Source organism: Gigantopelta aegis, chromosome 2, assembly GCF_016097555.1.
Source record: "Gigantopelta aegis isolate Gae_Host chromosome 2, Gae_host_genome, whole genome shotgun sequence".
Classification (NCBI taxonomy): Eukaryota; Metazoa; Mollusca; class Gastropoda; order Neomphalida; family Peltospiridae; genus Gigantopelta; species Gigantopelta aegis.
In genome coordinates, this window is record NC_054700.1 from 38546984 (window position 1) to 38573974 (window position 26991).

The 26991-nt window shown below is 41.4% G+C and overlaps 1 protein-coding gene across 2 annotated transcripts in view; it reads left to right on the plus strand.

The window, feature by feature from the left end:
* The first annotated feature begins 1757 nt into the window (after positions 1-1757).
* LOC121385099 (coiled-coil domain-containing protein 171-like) overlaps positions 1758-26991 on the plus strand; it is a 54389-nt gene continuing 29155 nt past the window's right edge. Inside the window, exons 1-18 of one of the 2 annotated variants that reach the window (XM_041515643.1) lie at positions 1758-1887; positions 3457-3580; positions 5091-5202; positions 6419-6498; positions 7601-7775; positions 9314-9426; positions 9794-9882; positions 13850-13890; positions 14849-14943; positions 15634-15726; positions 15912-16006; positions 17042-17107; positions 18135-18273; positions 18708-18813; positions 18977-19089; positions 20893-20982; positions 22145-22306; positions 23031-23069. In XM_041515643.1, the coding sequence (XP_041371577.1) occupies positions 3467-3580; positions 5091-5202; positions 6419-6498; positions 7601-7775; positions 9314-9426; positions 9794-9882; positions 13850-13890; positions 14849-14943; positions 15634-15726; positions 15912-16006; positions 17042-17107; positions 18135-18273; positions 18708-18813; positions 18977-19089; positions 20893-20982; positions 22145-22306; positions 23031-23069 (1722 nt within the window). In that variant the 5' untranslated portion in view covers positions 1758-1887; positions 3457-3466. The remainder of the gene's footprint in view (positions 1888-3456; positions 3581-5090; positions 5203-6418; positions 6499-7600; positions 7776-9313; positions 9427-9793; positions 9883-13849; positions 13891-14848; positions 14944-15633; positions 15727-15911; positions 16007-17041; positions 17108-18134; positions 18274-18707; positions 18814-18976; positions 19090-20892; positions 20983-22144; positions 22307-23030; positions 23070-26991) is intronic. The other variant, XM_041515637.1, reaches the window with a different exon arrangement.

The following is a 26991-nucleotide window of genomic DNA, read 5'->3' on the forward strand; positions in this document are numbered from 1 at the left end:
ATTTCACAGACTTGGGGTGCGTTCCTTTCACCTCTCCTGGACATGTTCCAACTGTTCTGTCCTGGTTGTATCCCCTCTCCAAATATCGTAAGACTTAGCAAAATTATTGGTTTTAAGGGTTTGTAATGTTCTGTATTGAGACACTTACTTGTCTGAACTTTATTGTTACTGAAAATGTTCACGAACTGTGAAGAAAAATCTCACAAATGAACAACAAGCAAACGACAACAAATCGGATGTTGATTGCGCGAACCGTGCACGAGAAAACAAACCGAACCAAAACGATAACGGTCACGTGGTATACCAACGTCTGTGACGTTTACACAGGAAGATTTCCTCTAAAAATAGATTGGACCTCGCTTGCTTAACGGTTTTTTCTCGAGTGCGCGCGGCTTTTTAAGAAATACAAAAAATGCATTTCGTGGTTTTACAAACATCAGGATTACCAGGATTACCAAAAAGCACTTCAGGTGAATGGACATGTGTATTCTAAATAATAAAATGTAAGTAAAGTGCAATTTTATTTGTAAAAAAAATGGGTTTAATAGCGAAAAACAACGCCGTAATGGTTAACAACTAGCCGTAACTAGGGTGTGTCCCTTTAAGTATTACGTAACCACCAGCTCGCCAGAGGGCGTACTCATTGAGATGGTACAAAATGGCTGCGTCCGTTATATATAATAGCCGTAACATTTATCCGTTTTATTAATTAACTATACGATTATACTTGTTGATATTAAGCAATAATGTGCATTATATATCGTTGAATATGCATACCAGGCCAAATGCCTTAATTGTCCTCCTTTAAGTTTCTACAATTTGTTCCGGATTGTTTTTCCCGAATCCTGCTAGCTACGGCCCTGCATGTAGTCTTGGGATTATCTAAAAACACCAAAATGACCAGAAACAGTCCGGACATCCAGAAATGGATAATCTAAACTAAATGTAGTAATTATATGTATTTATAAAGTCATGTATATAAAAAACAAAACCCGGCTGTAATACTGCAAACAATCTGATTAAAATTAGCTCTACTGGTCTCACCACATGTAATAATGGAGCTAATTTTAATTAGATTGTACTGAAAAATACGCCCTAGTGTTTAAAAACTAGGTTCTGTCACTTTAATAATTAAAGGGGTGGGGGTACAGATTAACTCTTTCCTATGAATACAAGACATAGTACGATATGTGTCGGTGGGCCCATCGGGTTATTTATCGTTCTAGCCAGTGCACCACGACTGGTATATCAAAGATCGTGGTATGTGCTATTCCGTCTGTGGGATGGTGCCTTGCTTACAAATGTAGTGGGTTTCCTCTTTAAGACTATATGTAAACATTATCAAATGTTTGGCATCCAATTGCCGATGATTAATAAATTAATGTGCTCTAGTGGTGTCGTTAAACAAAACAAACTTAGTTCGGACTACGTAGTAGTAGCACGAGCGTAGGAAGGTGCCAAAAAGTGGGGGGGGGGGGGGCACACTTTTATATTTACACTTTTACACTATTATAAAGGTAATATAAAGCAAAATATTTTAAAAGTTGGGGGCATATGCCCCCTTGCACACACACACACACCCCTCCCCCATTTCCTACGCCAGTGAGTAGTTTATTTACTTTAAGCCGTGTACGCTCAACTGTGCAAGTCTTATCACGCTTTTGCAGTTCGCGCGTTTCTTTTGTATATTACTAATTTTAACCAATGAAATCACCGAACTGAGGGTTTTTTTTGTATCTCCGGAAAACCGGATGTTGAAAAAATAAACACTATGGCGGTCTAAACAAAGTTGAACGGACTGTTTAGCAACGAATAAGAAAGGAAATCGTGCAAAGTTGATGAATAACTATTGGTTTATCAAGTGCTTGAATTTTTTTATAATTTGATGTGTGTTTCAAGTTTTTATATATTTATCTCAATAGCCCTATTTCAAAAATGCACCACTCTAAAGTCTAAAACGAACAACCATATCTGATGTTCCTGAGGCTAAGGTCTCTAAAACTTGTTTAAGTTGTTATCCCACCGCCCTCCAAATGAATTTGGTCAGAAACAGTTGTCAAATTATGTGGGACAGAAAGAATATATACTAGAGATGAATTATTTAATGATTAAGGATATCGGATTTGTCCTGTGAGGGTAAGAACAGGATGTGCATTTAAAAAAAAAAAATTACTTGCCATTGGGGTGAGTCATGTTAGCAATTTTACTTGCCTGTGCAATTTTTGAGTTGTCCGAATTTTATTTTAAGAAATAAAAAAGAGTAAATATATTTGGCATGGGAAATGGGCATACGCATCTTGAATTATTATCAAAAGTAACTTTGGTTATTTTACAAACAATGAAACATTATATTTTGGACATTCCGAAATAATATGCTGTAACGAATGCGCAAAATTTTGGTCGCCAGGCGGGCAACTCAAGATATGGTTTTGACTCTCCTGATGTTTTTACGCAACCGGGGCAACCGTAAAATGCACACCCTGTAAGAATGGGAAATTCTGCAATGCTTGCGAGCAGAATTTCCCATTTGTCCTGAACAGAATAAAACTGATATACATACACGTATGTATTATAAAGAAGGCCTAGTAAGTTGTATAACTTGCCCCAAATCGATTTGTTTTGTTAAGAAGCAATACAATATTTCTGTCAAACTGATATCTTACGTTAAATTAAGTGGAAAAGCTTTATTTGTGTTATTTCAACTACATTGTATGGTAACTTAGAAGTCAAATAAGCAACTTTGTAATGCATGTGACTTCAAAAGTCATAATCTGCTAGTATGTTTATGACTTTACTTAATTGGTCATCATAAGCGGCTAATAGAAACAATGGTTACAGAATAACTATTAATAGTCGTCAAACTGTGATGTTGATATTAGAAGCTGAACCTTAAAATAAAAGTAAAATAACAGATGCAACATAGATTTAACTTTATTATTCCATAAAATATTAAATATAATGTGTCAGTATTAAATCATGCAAGCCATGTTGTGTTTTCAATACAAATCTTTTTATGGTTTTGTTAGTCCCCTATCGGTCCAAGACTATAGGTTTCATCTCCGTCCTTCTGTCTGTTCATCCATCTGTCCCACAAATAGTTTTCCGGATGTTTTTTTTAAAGAATGCCTTGAGATATTGAGCAGACATTTTGTGTATAGTTTTGTCATCTTCTGTTACAGAACAAGTTTGACTTTCATGGTGATTTAACAATTTTTGACAGAGTTATGACCATTGAACTAAGTAGATATAAATATTTGTTTTACGGACTTATTTTTTCAGAAAGCCTTGAGATATTGAGCTGAAATTTTGTTTATAGCTTTATCAAGTACTGTTACAGATCACGTTTTACTTTCATGGCAATTTAACAATTTTTGATGGAGTTATGGCCGTTGATTATGTTCGGTAGGGGACATTATTGCTTTAGCAGTATTCTCAGAATGCTTGTTATTATTACAGTGGTAAGAAGATGGCAACTGATGTGGGAGAGCGTCTTGACTTGGACTCCATTGATGCAGCTGAGGACTCAAGTTTTGTAAGAAAACTGCGCAGTGACTTGTCATCAATTCCAGATTTGGACAGGGTGAGATCATGTTACATGTATCTTACACTAGGCCTCCCAATTTTAGTTGTTTCTGGTAACTTGTCAGTAACATGTTAGAAAAACAACTGAACCAATAATCTCTTACACATTATTATGTAACGTAACTAGGGTTGCAGGAAAAACAGCTTCCGCAGGGTTTTGATGATCATAGGACGCTGAACCAAAAAAGGCGTTTCACTCGACATTCGGAGACCTGTCCATTTTTAATGTTTATGTAGTGTGGACAAAAGGAAAGGAATATTTGTTTGAAAAAAAAAAAAAAAAATATTTGGTTTAACGACGCACTCAACACATTGTATTTGTGGTTATATGGCATCAGACATATGGTTATGGACCACACATACAGGGCTGCCAACCATTACGATTTATGCGGAATCATTACGATTTTCCATCTCTTATTACGCCATTACGCCCGTAATCCGAAAGATTACGGCAAATCCGCATTTTCCTGGAGGGTTTTTGGGTGTTTTTTTTTGTAATAACCTACCACCCCTACAAATCACGTAAATTGAACTCGCCCAACTAGCCGCTCATGCGCATGGAAGTTTTTTTGCGCGTGCAACACACTTCGGAATAGACGTAGCTTGTGAAACGACGCCATTTTGTAAAGATGTCGGAAAACGCGAACGATCAGAGCCATATGAACTGTGCAAAGCTCAGAAAAAGCCAAACGTAGTACAGAGGAACAACATGTTTCCAACAGAAGCATTCTGGAGCTTTTCTGGCTACGGCCAAAAGTGCCACGTACAAAAAACTCCATGAAAAATAAATTTTTGCTGTTAAACAGTAATATAATACAATACAATGCGTATTGTGGTGTTAATCTGGTGAAGTTGATGATGTACATAGTATACTTGTAATAACAAATAAAATGTATTAGTTTAAGCGTTGTTTTACAGTTTATTTGAAAATGCACCCCATGGTTAATAAATAATTATTGTCGGGTTTATACGACGGGTCACAATTCACGCGAAAATGATTACTCTTTCCCGTTTTTAAATGTTGGCAGCTATGCACATATATTGAGAGAGGAAACCCACTGTCGCCACTTCATGGGCTACTCTTTTCGATTAGCAGCAAGGGATCTTTTATATGCACCATCCCACAGACAGGGTAGTACATACCACAGCCTTTGATATACCAGTCATGGTGCACTGACTGGAACAAGAAATAGCCCAATGGGCCCACCGACGGGGATCGATCCCACACCGACCGCGCATCGAGCGAGCTCTGTACCACTGGGCTACGTCCCACCCCTATTTGTTTGATGTACTGACTGTTTGCAGATGTCAGCTACAGTAGTAAAGAAATTATATCTGTACATGTATTTACTTAACAGTGTAAATTTTGAATCTTGAGTTTAACACAGAATTACTAATAAATAATTTGTCTGAAATACCACAGACTTTTTTTTTTAATTCACGATACAAGTATTTACTAATTTTATAAGTGAATGTTCAATACTTAATATTTATGTTTTTATTTCCAGAGTGGTTTTTCTCCATTGATGGACACAAGTAGTCGGTTTGGAAACCAGGTAGATGTGAGTCAGTTCCGAATACAGCTGAAGCAACTGAAACTTGATCTCCAGTCAGAACAAGGTAATTGTCTTACATCCCCAGCTGTGCAACACTGTAAGAGTCTTAAGACTCCATCATATGCGGTAAATGTTTGATAGAAGAAGTGCACACACAATGCTGAAAATTTCGACCTGGGACAAGGTTTGCCGAGTCCCATGGTCAAAATTTTAACCACCTAGTGAGTACATTTTCTATCCTATATTACTGCATATGGTGGAATCTTTTTCTCTCATTCATTCGGTAAATAAACCATTATTTTACATGAAGAGACAAAGATGGTTGAACAAGTAACTTTTTTATTTGACCATTTTATCATAAATAAACTACACTATCATATTTTCCGGGGTTTTTTTTTTCAGGTGTGGTGTTAAAATTTATTTATTAACATAAAACAGAGTCTAATGATCTTACATCACCATCTTGCATTCCATGACATCAGCTCACATGGAATAAATCTGTCTTGCATGACCATGTGATCGTTACAACAAAACATTGTAATATTGTCAGATTATTTTGATGATTGCAGAAAAACTCTTGAAAATGTTAACTAAGGTCAAGGAAAATCATTCAGATTATAATTAAACCTGCTATTGCTTATTTTTAAAACACACACTATTTCACAGTTTACATTCTTTTTAAAGTTTGCTTTGTTTAACAACACCACTAGAGCACATTAATTTATTAATCATCAGCTATAATTGGATGTCAAGCATTTGGTAATTTTGACATATATATTTATATGCACCATCCACCAGAGAGGATAGCACATACCACAGGCATTCCTTTTATGCATATTCCAGTACACACAAATGACAAGTGAGTGACAAAGTTCACAAATGTACTTCACTTGAGTGAATAGCCTGGGCAAAAAATTAAACAGTTGTAATTCGGGTTGTGCCACATTATTTTTCTTGTCCTCTGATTTTTGTTTAATCTATGGCAGGTATGCCTTTCTAGTTTTCATATTTGTTGAAAAGGACGATACCATAAAAAAAAAATTTGAAAAAGAAAAAAAGTACTCTCAAAAAATTAATTTTAAAATGCTTTTTTCACTTATTTGTATTCTGAAATATACAGTGAAACTCTTCTAAACTGGACCCCCATGGGTCTAACTAAAAAGTAAAGTATATGGGGGCATCTGGTTTAGAGAGGTTTTGTAGTGATATTTAAAAAGGGAACGTGAAAAATGTGGTCCGGTTTTGAGGGAATTCAGGAATAGTTATGTTTTGTATTTCAGATATGGTTGCTCAGCTGCGGAAGAGATTAAACACGTCGGAGAAAGAACGTTTGGAATCGGCCAGTAAAGCCAATAACGAGGTTTGTGTTATGGTGGAATTTATAGTATTATTTCAGTGACTTGTCCCCAGTTACTGTTACTTAAAACAAATATGCTGAAAACATACTAATAGTATTACTTTCTTTTGAATGTGGGGCAGAACGTAGCCTAGTGGTAAAGTGCTCGCTTGATGCACGGTCAGTTTGGGATCAATCCCCTCCAGTGGGCACCACGACTGGTATATCAAAGGTTGTGGTATGTTCTTCTTTTGAATGTCTTGGTAGACATTCACTTTTGAGGGGTATGTCCCTCAAATCAACTAGAGGGAATTTTTGTTATATTTTGCCCTAAATAATATAAAGTTGAGGAGGGGATGTTTCCGATGTCAGCTTGGACATTTTGAGATTTTTAGTACAGAAAAACCAAAAGCAAACTATATGTTTATATTGTAGACAGATTAATTCTATCTTGGATATAATTTCATTGATCCAGGTGTTCCTTTAGTATGGTTCTTTATTATTGCATGTAGTCCCCTACGAGTTCAACCTTAGGTTTTTTTTCTCCGTCCTGTTTGTCCCTTCATCTGTCCATCTGTCCCTCATATAGTTTGCCTGCCTTTGTTCCCACCCCCTCCCACCATGCTGAAATTTTGAGGGTTTTTTTTTTTCTTCTTATATAGTTACCGATCACGTTCGACTTCCATGGAGGTTGGCCCAATTTTGACAGAGTTATGGCCAGATCAAGTTTGACTTTAATGGGAATTGACCCAATTTTGACAGTGTTAGGCCCTAGTCAGCTGTGGGGTGGGACATAGCCCACTGGTAAAGCGCTCGCTTGATATGCGATCGGTTTGGGGTCGATCCCTGTCAGTGGGCCTATTGGGCTATTTCCCGTTCCAGCCAGTGCACCATGACTGGTATATCAAAGGCCATAGTATGTGCTATCCTGTCTGTGGGATGGTGCATATAAACAATCCCTTGCTACTAATGGAAAAATGTAGTGGGTTACCTATCTAAGACTATATGTCAAAATTACCAAATGTTTAACATCCAGTAGCCGATGATTAATAAATCAATGTGCTTTAGTGGTGTTGTTAAACAAAACAAACTTCTTAGTCAGCTGTTGTTTAAATTATTGTTACAGATGTCGGCTCTTGAGAGTCAGCTGGCGCGCATTCGCTCTCAGATAGAGAAGGGAGAGGCGATGAGACACAACCTGGAGTTCGAGCTGACCAAGGCAAAGCGCGACCTACTCCAGCAGAAGCAGCAGTCTAGAGACAGAGAGAGTCACCAGCTGGAAACCAAGGACGAGCTCAAACGTCAGTCTTAACACCTTGGACAGCACAGTTATTACAGAGTTATCTCGAATCCCAGGCTAAAGAGTTTCAAAGCTGTCTTAACACTACAATATCGTAAAACCATCATAGGCTATGATGTCGCTATAGCACATGCCATACTGACGTCATATCTTACAATGGTTTTACAAAATCATAGAGCTAAGATAGCTTCGAAAATATGACCCAGATTTTTAAGGGTTTTCTGTTTTCGACAGATGTTTGAGAAAGTCACTATATATGTAGCCTTCACAGAAGCTTTGGCTGGTGCCCTATGTGTGATAATAATACAGCCCTGTGTGTGATAATAATCCAGCCCTGTGTGTGATAATAATACAGCCCTGTGTGTGATAATAATACAGCCCTGTGTGATAATAATACAGCCCTATGTATGATGATAATACAGCCCTGTGTGATAATAATACAGCCCTGTGTGATAATAATACAGCCCTATGTATGATGATAATACAGCCCTGTGTGATAATAATACAGCCCTGTGTGTGATAATAATACAGCCCTGTGTGTGATAATAATACAGCCTTATGTATGATAATAATACAGCCCTATGTATGATAATAATACAGCCCTATGTATGATAATAATACAGCCGTATGCATGATAATAATACAGCCCTATGTATGATAATAATACAGCCGTATGCATGATAATAATACAGCCCTATGTATGATAATAATACAGCCCTGTGTGTGATAATACAGCCCTGTGTGTGATAATAATACAGCCTTATGTATGATAATAATACAGCCCTATGTATGATAATAATATAGTCTTACATGTATGTGTGATAATACAGCCCTGTGTGTGATACTAATATGGTTGATAATTCCCACTAGCTCAGACCACAAATTCACAAGCTGGGACTGGGGACTGGTGGATTTGTCAAACCCTGCTGTTTGTCCAAACTTTTCCATATTCTCCGTGCAGAGCTTTCGATATGATTTTCGCTGATGCTTTGCATCCATTCTGAGTACAAACTGACATACCATTGACTAACCATTGTGCAACTTTAACCCTAGGGCCAATCTCAACACCTGACCACAATTATTAAAATTTCAAGATTTTGTTTTTCATAACCCACTTTCAGCTGTGTATTTCAGACATCACAGTGCTCGAGTAGATTTATTTCTTCATTTCACTTATTTTCTTCTTTATGTCCAGTTTATGTTCATGGGTTCCTTCCTGGGCACACGTCTCAGCTATCAGGCTTTTTCTTTTCAACATCACCTGTCTTCATAACTAGTTATGAGGACAGGTGGTGTATCTATAAAAGAGAAAACACCTCAAGTTTTCTCCAGTCTGTCCATGTTGGTTAGTTGGTGATTAGTTGTTAGTGGTTAGCTAGTGAGAGAGTAGATTTTGCACTTACTAATCCAACACATATCAAATATCTACATGGACAGCATTTTGTTTTCCAAGTGTAGATACTGAAATCTTCTTTTAGAAGAGTACATATAGTTGCACTTTTTTGTATTTTTGTGAATGAATTTGTTTTGTTTTTTCAGAGAAACTGCATGACGTAACCGATGAGATGAGGGAGTTACAAAAACAGACTCAAGCCATCAAACAGGAAGCTACGGAAGTGGAATCTCGACTCAAATATGAACTGGATCAGAAGGTATCGCTTGACAAGCTCAAATTTAGTCCTCGTTATTGTTTTAAATGTCATGTAGTTTGGAGCAGTGCCTGCCCATCGTTTTTAAAACATCATAAATTACTGACCATGTTACAGGATCTAGACTCGTCAAAAAATCTAGAGAAATAAAGCAGGTGGGAATTAAAGAAAGATTAGGTGATGAAATTGGGTTTTTAGGAGTGTTGAGACTTATGTTTTGAAGTGTTTCTTCTTGAAATGTTTTATAGCTTTCAAAGCTTGATTTTTGTTTTTCACTTTGTTAATTATTAAAGACAAAAACAACAAACTATTTTTTTTTTTAAATGTCATTATTTCGGTTATAATTTATACCCATATATACTATTTTCAGAACCAGTTGATCCTGAAGTACCAGTCTGAACATGACGTCCTGCGAGCTGAGCGAGACAAACTGAACAGCATGCTCACTCAGCAGCAGAGGTACACGGCTCAGTAGGGGCGGGATGTAGCTCAGTAGGGGTGGGACGTAGCCCAGTAGGGGCAGGGCGGTAGCCCAGTAGGGGCAGGGCGGTAGCCCAGTAGGGGCAGGGCGGTAGCCCAGTAGGGGCAGGGCGGTAGCCCAGTAGGGGCAGGGCGGTAGCCCAGTAGGGGTGGGATGTAGCCCAGTAGGGGCGGGATGTAGCCCAGTAGGGGCGTGCGGTAGCCCAGTAGGGGCGGGACATAGCCCAGTAGGGGCAGGGCGGTAGCCCAGTAGGGGTGGGACGTAGGCCAGTAGGGGCAGGGCGGTAGCCCAGTAGGGGCGGGACGTAGCCCAGTAGGGGCGGGGCGGTAGCCCAGTAGGGTCGGGACGTAGTCCAGTAGGGGCGGGACGTAGCCCAGTAGGGGTGGGATGTAGCCCAGTAGAGGCGGGACGTAGCCCAGTAGGGGCAGGACGAGACGTAGCCCAGTAGGGGCAGGGCGGTAGTCCAGTAGGGGCGGGACGTAGCCCAGTAGGGGCGGGACATAGCCCAGTAGAGGCAGGGCGGTAGCCCAGTAGGGGTGGGACGTAGCCCAGTAGGGGCGGGACGTAGCCCAGTAGGGGCGGGACGTAGCCCAGTAGGGGCAGGATGTAGGGCAGGGCGGTAGCCCAGTAGGGGCGGGACGTAGCCCAGTAGGTGCGGGACGTAGCCCAGTAGGTGCGGGACGTAGCCCAGTAGGTGACGGGACGTAGCCCAGTAGAGGCGGGCAGTAGCCCAGTAGGGGTGGGACGTAGCCCAGTAGGTGCGGGACGTAGCCCAGTAGGGGTGGGACGTAGCCCAGTAGGGGTAGGACGTAGCCCAGTAGGGGCGGGACGTAGCCACGTAGCCCAGTAGGGGTGGGACGTAGCCCAGTAGGGGCGGGACGTAGCCCAGTAGGGGCGGGACGTAGCCCAGTAGGGGCGGGACGTAGCCCAGTAGATGCAGGGCGGTAGCCCAGTAGGGGCGGGACGTAGCCCAGTAGAGGCAGGGCGGTAGCCCAGTAGGGGTGGGACGTAGCCCAGTAGGGGCGGGACGTAGCCCAGTAGGGGCGGGACGTAGCCCAGTAGGTGCGGGATGTAGCCCAGTAGAGGCAGGGCGGTAGCCCAGTAGGGGTGGGACGTAGCCCAGTAGGGGCGGGACGTAGCCCAGTAGGGGCGGGACGTAGCCCAGTAGGTGCGGGACGTAGCCCAGTAGAGGCAGGGCGGTAGCCCAGTAGGGGTGGGACGTAGCCCAGTAGGGGTGGGATGTAGCCCAGTAGGGGCGGGATGTAGCCCAGTAGGGGCGTGCGGTAGCCCAGTAGGGGCGGGACATAGCCCAGTAGGGGCAGGGCGGTAGCCCAGTAGGGGTGGGACGTAGGCCAGTAGGGGCAGGGCGGTAGCCCAGTAGGGGCGGGACGTAGCCCAGTAGGGGCGGGGCGGTAGCCCAGTAGGGTCGGGACGTAGTCCAGTAGGGGCGGGACGTAGCCCAGTAGGGGTGGGATGTAGCCCAGTAGAGGCGGGACGTAGCCCAGTAGGGGCAGGACGAGACGTAGCCCAGTAGGGGCAGGGCGGTAGTCCAGTAGGGGCGGGACGTAGCCCAGTAGGGGCAGGACATAGCCCAGTAGAGGCAGGGCGGTAGCCCAGTAGGGGTGGGACGTAGCCCAGTAGGGGCGGGACGTAGCCCAGTAGGGGCGGGACGTAGCCCAGTAGGGGCAGGATGTAGGGCAGGGCGGTAGCCCAGTAGGGGCGGGACGTAGCCCAGTAGGTGCGGGACGTAGCCCAGTAGGTGACGGGACGTAGCCCAGTAGAGGCGGGCAGTAGCCCAGTAGGGGTGGGACGTAGCCCAGTAGGTGCGGGACGTAGCCCAGTAGGGGTGGGACGTAGCCCAGTAGGGGTGGGACGTAGCCCAGTAGGGGTAGGACGTAGCCCAGTAGGGGCGGGACGTAGCCACGTAGCCCAGTAGGGGTGGGACGTAGCCCAGTAGGGGCGGGACGTAGCCCAGTAGGGGCGGGACGTAGCCCAGTAGGGGCGGGACGTAGCCCAGTAGATGCAGGGCGGTAGCCCAGTAGGGGCGGGACGTAGCCCAGTAGATGCAGGGCGGTAGCCCAGTAGGGGCGGGACGTAGCCCAGTAGAGGCAGGGCGGTAGCCCAGTAGGGGTGGGACGTAGCCCAGTAGGGGCGGGACGTAGCCCAGTAGGGGTGGGACATAGCCCAGTAGGGGCGGGACGTAGCCCAGTGGTAAAGTGCTCACCTGATGTGCAGTTGGTTTAGTATCAGTCCCCTTCGGTGGGCACATTGGGCTATTTCTCGTTCCAGCCAGCGCCCCATGACTGGTATATCAAAGGCTGTGGTATGTGCTGTCATGTCTGTGGGATGCTGCATAATATAAAAGATACCTTGCTACTAAAGGAAAGGGGTAGCGGATTTCCTCTTAAGACAACAAGTAAAAAATTACGAAATGTTTGACATCCGAATAGCTGATGATTTATAAATCAATGTGCTCTAGTGGTGTTGTTAAACAAAATAAACTTTAACTTTACACAGGCATCCAAGTCGAGAACGGTCATTCAGGTTACCGGGAGGTTACCACATGTAACAAAAGTCGAGAACTGTGTTTCATTCTCGACAAAAATGTCAACGTAAAGATAGTTTCATTTCTGAACGTAAACCAGGCAATGCATTCTGGACTTCCGCATTTTATTTTCTCGTAAGGAATTGCATCGATGTTCACGCGCACTTGTGCAATTACAAGCAATTATAGTCATTCTGCGTTTAAGCAGAATCCACTAGATAAATTTACTTTTGCGTTTCATTTTCTCGTACGAAACTGCACCGATGTTCGTGCACACTTGTGCAATTGCAAGCAATTATAATTATTTCACATTTAAGCAGTGCCCACTAGATAAATTTACTTCCAGATTTCGTTTCTCATACCAATGTTTACGCGCACCGATACAATTTCATAATGTCCGCATTTTAGCGTTAAAAGTAGTAATAGTAACAGGAATTCAATTCTAAGTTTAATGTAGTTGTGGTAACCTATAGGTTACCAGGCTATATTTTGTGCCTGTTTACATGGGTCAGCATTAAAGGGATTATCCAGAGTTTTCAGCCATTTTCATGTGCTAATGTTTATGGCAGTCATTTTTCATTTTGCTTCATAATATATACATACTAAATTACTGGAAGGTAAAATCTGTTTTGGCTATTACAAGCATTAGTGCAACAACAGACATCTTGTTTATACAACCACTGACATTCTAGACAAGAAAATATCTTTAATGTCTAATTTTAGTCGCTAAAGAGCAGGGCTTCTAGATTATGGTAGCCCCACTCCCATGGCTAGTGATATTCAATGTAGGGCTAGTAAATAACCACTTTTGGCATGCCAAATGGCTAGTGAAAAAAAAAAGTTGTCAAATGTTGTATTAAGTCTATTTTGTAAATATGAAAATCCTGATCTCCCACTCCACAAATCTAAGATTTTTTTTAACTCCATCTCCTCCTTTAGGTGACATATCCAATTATTCCTATTAGTAAAATTGTATGTACTTAAAGTAGAGCCAGTGGACTTTTAATCATGGCGAGTACGTTTTTTAAATCACTGATCCCGTGGCTAGTCAATTTTGATAACAATTCTAGAAGTCCTTTAAAGAGGCTTCAAATGTCATACACATGTTACCATGGCAACAGACTCACGATAGTCCCTTTAATTTGATGGACTTCGTCTCACCCAGATGTTCCTGTAACGAGTCAAGCAATATTTATGTGGTCTTATTAGACAACACATCATCTGCTTGTTAAAGTCAAGCGTCGAATTATCAATATTATTTAATTTAATTATTAAATTATGTGGCAAAAAAATAGAATTTATATATCTGTATTGATGAGAAGCCACTGATTATGAATAAATTGTGCAAATGTGTGCGTTGTACAAATGAGTTTAGTTCATCACATTTGGGTTTTTTTCAGTACACTTTGCGACGTCACTGAGAAGTTTCAAGATCTGGAAAGTAAGACATGGTATTATTTTAAACCCGTAAATTATTAACTTATTTAATTATAGTGGTATAGATTTTATATATGTGTATACCGTAACACTTAAAGACACATCTGCAGATGGAAGATATAGAACAAAACAAGGAGATTCAGAACTCCTAAAATGCAGTGCAAATGGGTCATAGAAATCATGAAAAATAAGGAATTTTAATTTTGGTCATGGAAAATAAAAACTGGTTGAAAGTTAATTTGTTTCCTATTTAACATAAGAGTGAAAATTGACATAAATGTTTTTAGATTATGTTGATGAATGACAGGTTAAAACATTGTTGAATATCGTGAAAAAGGTCCTGGAAAATACAAAATGCATGAGCTCTTTAAAATGAATTGGTGTTAATGGACTTGAGAGTTGGGTTTTTGGGGTTTGCGGTTTGTTTTTTGCTGTCTATTTTTTCTTTTCTTTTTTTCTTTTCTTTTTTTCTTTTTTTTTGTAGCATCTAAAGTGCAACATGTTAACTTAAATTTTTCTAACTTGCTATGAAGTAGCTTACTTTGGGCACCCATGCTTGGACACATCATTTGAGACAAGTGCTTGTCTCTTGTGTCATTCCCCATCAGCTTGAGCTGAAGGTTTAGTCCGACCCAATAGGGTGTTTACTTCTGTCATTGAGGCATCTGTAACCAACTATTTGACATCCAATAGCAGATGATTTATAAATCAATGTGCTCTTGAGGTGCCGTTAAACAAAACAAGCTTTTTTTTAACTAACCAGCTATTATACTCTCCTACTACTGGAGATCATTAGTGTCGTGGGTCAGACCATCTTTATTAACGGCAGAGGATGATAATGCCAGGTGGCTGCACGGAAGTACATTGAGATGCACCCATGGAGGAAGTTGAGGCAAGTAGATGATTGTATGGATAGCTCAGTAGACGAGAATGTTCTTATATATCTGTTTGTACATGTGTAGGTGATAGGAAGTCACAAGCCGACGGTCTTCAGCGGGCGCTGTCTGAACTGGAGTACAGCAAAGAGCGTGAACTCGCTGTGAAGCAAGACATAGAGGTAAGACAACAAATACTCCACAGTCAGTTGTAGAGAATTAGTCGTAATCATCCCAATATATATAGGTACAGAGGAAGCACCTGCAAAGGTTATTGGATTTGTGTCTGTGGCTTAACTCCCTTTGTCAACCTAGTTTGTTATCTTCTGTGGTAAACCCAGTGGCATGGTGAACCCAATGGGTTGTCTCTCTTGGTGAACCCTGTGGGATATCTTCCTCTGTGAACTCTGTGTTGTTTTCCCTGGAGAACTCATGGGGGTATCCTTTCGTAACTTCAGAAGTTATTCTCCTCAGTGAATACAGTGGGTTATCTCCCTTGGTCAACCAGTGGGTTATTTTCTTTTATTAAATTAACTTGGCGGGTTATCTCTCTTTATACAGTGAACCCAGTGGGTTATTTCACTTAGTGAACCCAGGGTTTATCTCCCTCAGTAAACCCTGTGGGTGAACTGAATTATCTCCCTTATTGAACTGATTGCATTATCACTAAAGATGTGAGGTATTGTTGGTATACCAATACATTGTGATTCAAATAATACGCATTACTAAGATTGTAAATTTTCCCAGCTCACAAGAAACTGTTAGATGTTATGTCTCAGAGTAGTGTTCAATCGCTATTGTATTAGAGGGTTGTTGTACTGTTTTCACTCAACTCTAACACTGATTTTCTTGGTTGCTTTTATTTATTTCAGACTCTTTTGCACAAGCTGAAAAGCTTTGAAGATTCTGTAGAAGCTGAGAGAGCAGCCCATCTGGAGACAAAATTTAACTCTGAAATCCTTCAGGTGAGCTTCATAAATTTTGCCACCATTGTGGAGCTTTACAGATGGCACAAAAGTGCTGTCAGTGATGCTCCCAACCTACCGAAATTTATATCTCAATGACATTAATTGCCATCAGTGCCCTTGCTATGTTCGAGTTCTGCCATTGTTATTTTTGCAATTATACTTTTTTTCTTGTCCAATTTTAGCTGAGGATCCGAGACTTGGAAGGAGGAATAGAAGTGGAACAGTCGGCCAACATAGAAGCTACTAAGGCTATAGAGGGACTGACCAAACAGCTTCGGTTAGTATGTCACATTACTTTACAAGACTCAAACTTTCGTTTTGGGAAGTGGAAAGCAATTTTTGCTTCTAAGATTTTAATCTTGAAATACAAGTATTTGAGAAACCGCTTGAGACCATAGGTATTGCTATAGATTCTATAGTTGTATAATACTTTACGATTTAAAGAAGAAGCTGCTCGTGAACCTGATTATCAGAAAGCATATTGTGTGTTTGGAGTGTCAGTTACCTCAGTGTCAAGCTCTGTTTACTTTTATTAATAAAAAATCATAATAATAAAAAATTAACATTGTTATTTACGGATTTTCTGTTATTTCTTTTACGTTCATCGGGGTATGAACAAAAAAAATCATCTGCAAACTGAATTGGCGAAGCTGTTCTCACATAAGTTTGTAGATGATTATTTTTTTTCATACCCAGATGAACATAAAAAAAATAACAAGACAATATTTATAATTAAATTTGAATCATACTTGCCAGTAATAACACTAAAACGTTATACTTTTTTAAAAATTATTTTTGGTTCATAAACAATAACGCTCAATAAGACAACTTGCCCATATAAAATGACATTCCCTAACAATGTAATTTTTACGTTCATTGAGAATAGAACAAACTCTCATTGCTACATCTGGACCAATGGGATAACGTTATGTTTCAATAAATGTAACAGAAATTTAATTATTTTTTTAATAATGTAGTAGTGTATTTGAGCAAATAGATATTACTTTGGGGAAAATTCCATTAGTTAAAGGTCAGTTTAAGTCTTCATAAAAGAAAACAAACACTAAATTTCTTCATTTTCTACCCTGTTTTGAGTTGTTTTTAGTGTATGTTCTACCTGACAGTGAACATTTTGTTCAGTATTGCATTGTGATTCGCTACACAAATTTCAGAAATTGCTACACAATTTAAAACTATTAAACAGTAGTTGCTAATCAATTTTCATTTGATTAGAAATACCGCTAATCAGTATTTTAAAAAGAAAATATTTGCCGGCTGAACCATGTATACTTGATGTGATCTGTGTTTGCAGAGAGTTGGAACAGCTCTACGATGATGAGAAGAGGATGAGAAAGGAAGTCGGTTTTAAACTTGAAAAGTAAGTTGACAGTGTAATCAAATGTATACATGCATGCCATTACTCTGGCTGGGAAATGACACTTGGGGAAAAAAAGAAGAAGTTTTTAGCTCAAGTCGCCTGAGAAGTCCAAGTTGCTATAATATTTTAAACCTCATTAGAATACAGAATGGGGGTTTTGTGTGGTCTGTTACCCAGTGTAGATCAAACTGTGATGCAGAAAATAAATAGATGTTATGCTCTTGCTTCGAGTTGTAGCTTAATATTATCAAAATTTCTCTTTTGTGATTTTGAGAATTTTTCTTTTGAAAGGACCTAATTGTTTGACTGTTTTTCTTTCTAAGATAAGGGATTGATGTGGTTTAGTGGTAGAGAGACCACAGTCAATTACCCATGATGGATCCAAGTTTTCCCCTCTGGTTTTAACCAGTTCCCTCTGACTAGTACATTAAAAGCCATTGTATGTCAGAGGTCAAATTTTAATTTTGTGGGGCACGGCTCCAAGGCAAGCGCAGCACCAAGCACTAAAAATTAAGATAAAAAACCCTTTTGCAAATTGCTGTGCCAAACCATTACTACTTTGGGAAATTTGTATTATTTTTTGTAATTAAGAATACATACACAGCATGGGATGTATAAGAAGGGCACTGTGGTAAACTAGGTTGGGCATCACGTAATGTTTTTTTGTTGTTAATAAAGTCTGATTAGCATGGCACAGCGGCAAGTAAGAAATAAACCACAGCACTTGCCGTCATTTCTGTGGTATGTACTGTTTATCTGTGGAAAAATGTATATATAAGATCATATGCTGCTGTTGGTGGGTGTAGCCTATGTGGTGCCAGCAGGTATCCTCTGTCTCTCTCTCTCTCTCTCTCTCTCTCTCTCTCTCTCTCTCTCTCTCTCTCTCTCTCTCTCTCTTGCTGTGTCTCTGTCTCTGTCTCACTCTAACTCTAAGCCACGTGTCAAAATAACCGTATGTTAAACAGTAAATAGCCATAGTTTAAAATGATCCCGAGGTTTAAAAGCAGTACTCCTGTCGCTTGTCTAGGATAGAGAAGGAATACATGATCGTGCGGCAGCAGCTGAGTAATGAGGTAGAGAACAAGAAGAACATCATTCACAACATGTCCAAGGAGCTGGAGATCCACCAGAAGAACTTCAACGATCTCAAGGACGAGCTCGGAAAGGTTGGCAGGTTTCTTCTCTATCCTCCAGTCATCATTAATCATTACATAGCATGGCAAGCCTTCAATTTAATTACATTGTGGATGTGACATTAAATACATATAATCCGTCCCACAGGGAATGCCTTTTTTCATGCTTTGGAATTTACTACAAGATATTTATTTCTGAGCCGATTGTTTTTGAAATTGTCCATACAATTTATTTTTTAAAATTAATTTCCAAAACATTTTTACATTTCTTCTTATGTCAGACCAAACTGAAATTATTTACAAAAAGACATTTTTGTAGGAGGATGGGATGGACTGTAGTTAAAACATTTTCTTTTCTTTTTTTTCTGACTAGTCCATTATGACTAAAATGTGGTTTTATTCATGAATACATGCATTATTTGTTTTTTAACCTTATTCATGTATAAAATGCAATACTTTTTCTACAGGCAAAGAAGCGACAACTGTTTTTGGAGAATACATACGGAGATAGTATGAAAGAACTTGATCTGATATTACGAAACTTCCAGCCAGAAGACAAGGCTAAAAAACCAAGTAAGACTCCCTTGCTACTAATGGAAAAATGTAGCGGGTTTTCTCTCTAAGACTCTAAGTTAAAATCACCAAATGGTTGAATCCCAATAGCCGATGATTAATAAATCAATGTACTCTAGTGGTGTTGTTAAAAAACCCAGTCTGGTATTAATTTCTTCCACAGAGCTAACAAAGGATACCAAAGTGAAGAAGATCGCAAGTCCTTCTGTTTTATTGGAGAGTTTGCGATATATCCTACATGAGTTTAAGAAGGACAATGACCATTTGAAGGATGAGGTAGGTTTTAACTTGAAAATTATTAACCTGGATAACAGAGATAAACTAAACTAGATTTAGTCATTACCTATCCATTGATTACTTTGAAATAAAACATCTTTCTGAAATATGGATAAAATTTGTTTTTTTATGCTGTTGAATAATTTATGTAATACCTAAATGGTAATAAAACCCAAAATTTTCTACGTTTTTGTTGTTAACAGGGTTTTATTTCAAAAATTTAATTTGATGCCCATGGCTCTGTCAGTAATTTTCAGTTGATAATGTTATAACCTAGTGTGTTTTCCAATTTGAAAACATGGATCAGTGGTTTTACTGTCGCAACTTTCCCATTTTATTGGTGACCTATCTACTTGGCCAAGTAGGGGAGAAATGCAGTATGGTCATCCCAGTTAAACTGTACCGGTTCTAATTGGGCAATAATTATTGTGATCAGAACACATCCAGTCCATAAATCTGATTGAAATGTAATAGATGAATTGGTCTCCATTGAGCGGTTTCAAACCACAGACCCTATAAATGAGAGCCAACTGAGCTAACAGGAAAATTCTCACCAGCTACAGACAGAATGAGAACACTTTATGCTAACGCCATCAAATAAATGTCTTTATTACCCAAGCAGGCACTCATAACGGGGAAAATACAAATCATAATTTCTCACTGAGAAAGTATCATGCATTGGTTTAACATACACTACTATTGGATGATTTGACGCCAACAAACCAATCACCTAGTCGATACTAAATATGACGTCATCACGATTTGGCAAAGCACACACAATGACGTCATGTAGTTTAATGCGTTTGTGTTTATGTCTTTCTGGTTTCAGTGTTAAACTTAGAATAAAATGGTAGTTTAATGCAGTGCATTATAGATTTAGTTTTTACAGAATATATAGAACGTTGGCTTTTGAAAATTATTTGTGTACCGTGAATAACATACAAACTTAAAGTAATACCCTGAACAGTAAAGTAGTTTACGTCGTTTCTATATACATGGATGTGTAGCCGATGTAGGCTGTATCGAAAATAAAGGCTTTAGAAAAAAAACCAAATACATGTAGCTGGGGTAATAAATAGAATAACAAACTCGGTACCTGTTATTATCAAATTTATGTCCCTCGTGAAATAATTTTCACTCGTTACTCGCTAAAGCTTGTGACACGTAAAAATTATTTCACTCGGGATATAAATTTGATAACTGGTAACTTGTTTATTATCCTCTATTTATATAGTAAAACTATTGGTAATTTTCACATTCAAATTGGGAAATTTAACTTCAAAATGAGAATATCATAGTCTTTGGGAACGATTGAAGTCTTGCATTAATAAATAAAGTTAAAACCCTGTTATTAATGGTGTCACTCATTTGTATAACTGAATAATAATCATTCTACGAGGGACAATATTTCAAAATCTTAGCTAAGTCAGTTTAAATGTGAATTGTTCCTTCTTCGATAATCAATTGTTTGATTACATAAATTTTATTTGTATGACTTGTGAGTTACCTAACCCTAACACACTTGATGTACTACACTTGACATTACAAATATAATATATTTTAAGCAAACAGATTTTGTAATGGGGGTGGGGGGTTCAGTTGACTACTGATGTACTGTGCATATTTTTAAATACATGGATTTTTTAGAATACATGAATTTGTGTTCATCTTGAAAATTACCACTTCTGATTTTATAATATATTTTTCATACAATTGATTGGAGGCAGCTAACACGAAAGCAGAGTGGTTCATGTGTAAAATTGGCCCTAGTTCTATTTCTACATATCTTTGTTTTTCCCCAAGCTGTCTAAATCCAAGAAGATTTGTGAGAAAGTAACCAAGGAATTGGATTCAGCAAAAGAAATGATCATGGCAAAAGATAAATCACTTGAGGTACATATTATTTCACACACTACTTAACTGCATCTTGTAGTGTTTTAATCAGATAATCTTTGCTATAAAATACTTCTTCATCTGGAGATTTTTTTTTTGAAAGGTGATACCTTTATGTTTTCCAGATAGTATTGAAATTGTTTTATATAATTTTATTTTTTATAAATACAGGGTGCTGCAATTTATCACACTGTTTGTGGTTAATTAAATTCTTACTGTTACAGTCCCTGCAATTAAGAAAATGTCAACGGCAAAAATACATGCCATTAAATTTTTTTTTATTAATATAGACCAAGACAAAAAAGTGTCGTGGAGAAGTTAAAGGGACAGACCGTGGTTTTTAAACACTACAGCATATTGTTCACTATTAAAGCCGTTTGTGATCACTGAAATCAAACATTACTAATATTTTATTGTTTAGATTATCCTTTTCAGTAGAACCAAAGTGTTTCTAGTCATCCTGTTGTTTCTAATACCACAAAATGCATTTTTCATATTTTTAAAAACACACGTGCGCCTGAGAAGTAGCAGTTCTTGATTCGAGTTCTTGTCTGTTTGTAAGGATATTTTCTGGTTTTAATGTCACAGACTCTTCTTTCACTCTGTTGTAACTTTATCCAAATGAGTTACAAGTTTGTAGATTAACTAAACTTAGTTTCTATTTTTATGAGTTGAAACTAGGGTCTGATCCTTTAAAAACTCCACTGCATTGCATATTATTGTGGGCGACTGCAGGGCTTGCTGTTAGTTCCAAGAAATAATGTTTTGCCTTGCCTTTCCAAAATGGTATTACTTTCCTGGTGATTGCGTCATCTTTGGCAGTTAATTACAACATTAAATGTTTCATTTAGCTCCAGTGCTCACAAACTGTAAATCTTAGATCAATAAAACTTAGTTTTGAGTTACATCTATAAAATTATTATAATTACAGTTCTATTTTAATTCAATATTTTTCATAATTTTTTTTAAAGATGTGTGTGTATATATATATATATATATATATATATATATATTTATATATATATTAATTGTGAATGTTACGTAACAGAATTATTTCTCGATTCACTGAACCAGTTTATTGTAGGTGATACGTTTAATTTCGCAGAATCCTTGTACTGGTATTTGAACTGTTTGTTCACTGTAAGATTATCAATTAAAACAGGATGCCCAGAAGAATTACACTCGGACAGCTAGGGAACTGAATCGAGTGCGGGCTGAAGCTTCAGAGTTAGAGGCCATGTTGTCACAACTCAAGTTCGACCTTCAGAGTTCGTCCAGCAGCCAGGACAAGGACAGGAATAGGATCATGGGACTCTCGGAAGAAGTAGGTTAAAATTATGAAAAATATAATTAATACTTAGGGCCCATTATTTTTGAAGCTATCTTAGCACTTCGAAATCGTAAAACCATCATAAGCCATGATGTCAGTATGGCGTCTGCTGTAGTAATTGATGTCATAGACTATGATGGTTTTACAATTTCTTAGCGCCAAGATTGCTTTGAAAATATCTCGCCAGGGCTTTCGATTGAATCAAAGTCAAGGCGATAAATGCTGTGCCCAAGTAAGCAAGCTCAAATGAAGTACAAACATGCTGACTTCAAAACATTCACCTCGAAATCACTGATTAAATAACTAATAACTTGAAATACATTTCTGAATATCTTCAACCCTTCAGCAGTTGTCAGTAACATCACTGAAAGGTAAGGGACAGATTTCCCATGGTTTCACTGCACAGGTTTATTTTAAGGTGCTAAAAAGACCTCACTGTGCTCACAAGAGATTTTTTAAAAACCTGTAGTGTTCAAATTAGTGAGATCTTACAGCTTGAATACTGTAAGAACAACACCATGGTAAACGTGTTATATCAGTACATGGTCATCTTAAAACACCGTTTGTCTAGAATATGCATTTCTTGGTGGGGTCTTGGTTATTACATATTTCTATGGAAACAATCAAGTGGCTTCACAAGATAATTTGACGTGGATGTGATGAATAAACATATCAGTGTTCTGTATTTAATTCTGTAACTGTTACTGTTATATTTCAGATCATGAAGCTGGTGAAGAAACACCGCGGAGAGGACGAGGTTAGTGAAGACGAGTACTCCACACTTCCCACTAGCTGGACTCCCCCGTACAGCCAGGTCTACCTCCACCGTGTGCTGCACCTCCCCCCTACAGCCAGGTCTACCTCCACTGTGTGCTGCACCTCCTCCTCCACACACACACACACACACTGAACTCCCCCTACAGCCAGGTCTACCTCCACCATGTGCTGCACCTCCTCCACACACACACACACACACACTGAATTCCCCCTACAGCCAGGTCTACCTCCACCGTGTGCTGCATCTCCTCCCTACAGCCAGGTCTACCTCCACTGTGTGCTGCACCCCCACCCCACACCCCACACCCCACACACACACACTGAACTCCTACAGCCAGGTCTACCTCCACTGCTGCACCTCCCTCACCCTCACCCCCCCCCCCCACTCACTGGACTTTCCCGTACAACCAGGTCTACCTCCACCATGTCCTGCACCTCCCCCCACTCACTGGACTCCCCCCGTACAACCAGGTCTACCTCCCTCCTCCCCCACTCACTGTACTCCCCCCCGTACAGCCAGATCTACCTCCAGTGTGTTGCACATCCTCCCCCACTCACTGGACTTCCCCTACAGCCAGGTCTACCTCCACCGTGTGCTGCACCTCCCCCCCCCCACTCACTGGCCTCCCCCCCCCCCCCCCCCCGTACATCCAGGTCTACCTCCACCCTGTGCTGCACCTCCCCCCCCCCACTTTCTGGACACACACACCACCACCACCACCCCCCCACCCCCCCCACCCACCACCCCGTACAGCCACATCTACCTCCGCCCTGTGCTGTACCTTCCCCCACTTTCTGGACTCCCCCGTACAGTCAGGTCTACCTCCACCGTTTGCTGCACCTCCCCCCCCACTCACTGGACTCCCCCATACAGCCAGGTCTACCTCCACCATGTGCTGCACCTCCCCCCTACAGCCAGGTCTACCTCCACTGTGCTGCACCTCCACCTCCACACACACACACTGAACTCCCCCTACAGCCAGGTCTACCTCCACCATGTGCTGCACCTCCACACACACACACACACACACACTGAATTCCCCCTACAGCCAGGTCTACCTCCACCGTGTGCTACATCTCCCCCCTACAGCCAGGTCTACCTCCACTGTGTACTGCACCCCCACCCTCACCCCACACACACACACACTGAACTCCTACAGCCAGGTCTACCTCCACTGTGCTGCATCTCCCTCCCCTCACCCCCCCCCCCCCCCACTTACTGGACTTTCCCGTACAACTAGGTCTACCTCCACCATGTCCTGCACCTCCCCCCACTCACTGGACTCCCCCGTACAACCAGGTCTACCTCCCTCCTCCCCCACTCACTACTCCCCCCGTACAGCCAGATCTACCTCCACCATGTGCTGCACCTCCCCCCACTTTCTGGACACCCCAACCCCTACAGCCAGGTCTACCTCCACAGTGTGTTGCACATCCTCTCCTACTCACTGGACTTCCCCTACAGCCAGGTCTACCTCCACCGTGTGCTGCACCTCCCTCCCCCCACTCACTGGACTCCCCCCGTACAGCCACATCTACCTGCACCCTGTGCTGCACCTCCCCCCACTTTCTGGACTCCCCCGTACAGCCAGATCTACCTCCACCGTGTGCTGCACATCCTCCCCCACTCACTGGACTTTCCTCCCCCCCCTACAGTCAGATCTACCTCCACCGTTTGCTGCACCTCCTCCCCCCCCCCACTCACTGGACTCCCCCGTACAGCCAGGTCTACCTCCACCGTGTGCTGCACATCCTCGCCCACTCACTGGACTCTTCCCCCCCCCCCACAGCCAGGTCTACCTCCAACATGTGCTGCACCTCCCTTCCCCCCTCCCCCCACTCACTGGATTCCCCCGTATAGCCAGGTCTACCTCCACCATGTGCTGCACCTCCCTCCTCCCCACTTGCTGGACTCCCCTGTACAGCCAGGTTTACCTCCACCGTGTGCTGCACTTCCCCCGCCCACTCACTGGACCCCCCCCCTCTACAGCCAGGTCTACAGTGTGCTGCAACTCCTCCCACACACACTGGACTCTTTCCCCCCCCCCCCCCCAGCCATGTCTACCTCCACCATGTGCTGCAACCCCTCCCACACACTGGACTCCCCTCATACAGCCAGGTTTACCTCCAACGTGTGCTGCACTTCCCCCGCCCACTCACTGGACCCCCCCTACAGCCAGGTCTACTTACAGTGTGCTGCAACTCCTCCCATACACACTAGACTCTTCCCCCCCCCCCCCCAGCCATGTCTACCTCCACCATGTGCTGCAACCCCTCCCACACACTGGACTCCCCCCATACAGCCAGGTTTATCTCCACCATGTGCTGTACCCCCAATAACACGCTGGACCCCCTCTTTGCAGTCAGGTCTATCTCCACCGTGTGCTGCAACCCCTCCCCATCACTGGACTCCCCCCATACAGCCAGATCTACCTCCAACATGTGCTGCACCTACCCCCACTTTCTGGATTCCCCCTACAGCCAGGTCTACCTCCACTGTGTGCTGCACCCCACCTCCTCCCACTCTCTGGACTCCCTTCTATAGCTAGATCTACCTACACAGTCTGCTGCACCCCCCCCCCCCCCCCCATAACATGCTGGACTCTTCCTCACCCCCTACAGCCAGGTCTACCTCCACTGTGTGCTGCACCTCCCCACACACTGGACTTCCCCCCCACACCCCACACAGCCAGGTCTACATCCACTGTGTGCTGCACCCCCCCCCCCCCCCACACTCACTGGACTCCCTTCTATAGCCAGGTCTACCTCCCCTGTACATCCTGGGCTGCACCCCTCGCACACTAACACCCCCCCCCCCCCCCCCATAGCTACATGTAGGTCTTCCTCTACTGCTGCACCACCACCCTACAGCCGGGTCTATCTCCACCATGTGCTGCAACCCCTCTCTCACACACTGGACTCCCCCATACAGCCAGGTCTACATCCACTGTGTGCTGCAACCCCTCCCCATCACTGGACTCCCTTTCCACCCCCAACCACACCCTATACAGCCAGGTCTATCTCCACCCTGTGCTGCACCCTCCCCTCCATACAAACAGGTCTATCTCCACCCTGTGCCGTACCCTCCCCTCCATACAGCCAGGTCTACTTCCACTGTGTTCTACACACCCCTCCACAATTTTCTGCACTCTTTCTGTACAGCCAGGTCTACCTCCACTGTTTACTGCATACATACACATACAATTTTTTTCAGGACCCCCCCCCCCCCATATACAGCCAGGTGTACCTCCACTGTGTGCTGCACACCGTAATCTGCAACATGTCTCTCCAGTGTGGTGCTGAAATCACTATAATTGTGTGAAGCAGATTTCTTTGGAATGTCAAATGCTATATTTCCCTTCACATCACTGCAGTGTGAGTCCGTGTGATTACACTAACTGTCCAGTCAAAAAGGGTGAAATTAAGATGCTTTTGTTTATGTTTGCTTTCACTTATTTTTACTAGAGGCGGATCTACACCTATTGCTGTTGGAGTTGTATAATTGAGCAAAATAAATAAGATCATGAAAGTAGCTCTAATTTTGGGGACATAATGGAATTTCAACTTGCTTGTTGATTTTGTAACTACTTTAAGCCATAAGGGACTAATTCCTTGTGCATCATGTAGATCAGGCCTATTGTATAGTGAGTGATTATTTTACAGATTTATAAACAAAATTAATAAAAACTTTTTATAAAACCCCTCACATTCAGATTTGACTAGTGAATTCTTTTATTTCTTTATTAGAAACACCATAGTAATGATATTTTCATATATAAAGTGACGTTGTACGTAAATCAATAAAACAAGAAACGTTATTTCGTATGTAAACAGAATTGTTGATGTTAATATATTGAAGCTATTTTTTTGTTGTAATTTAAGGTGATATTAAACCAAAAATT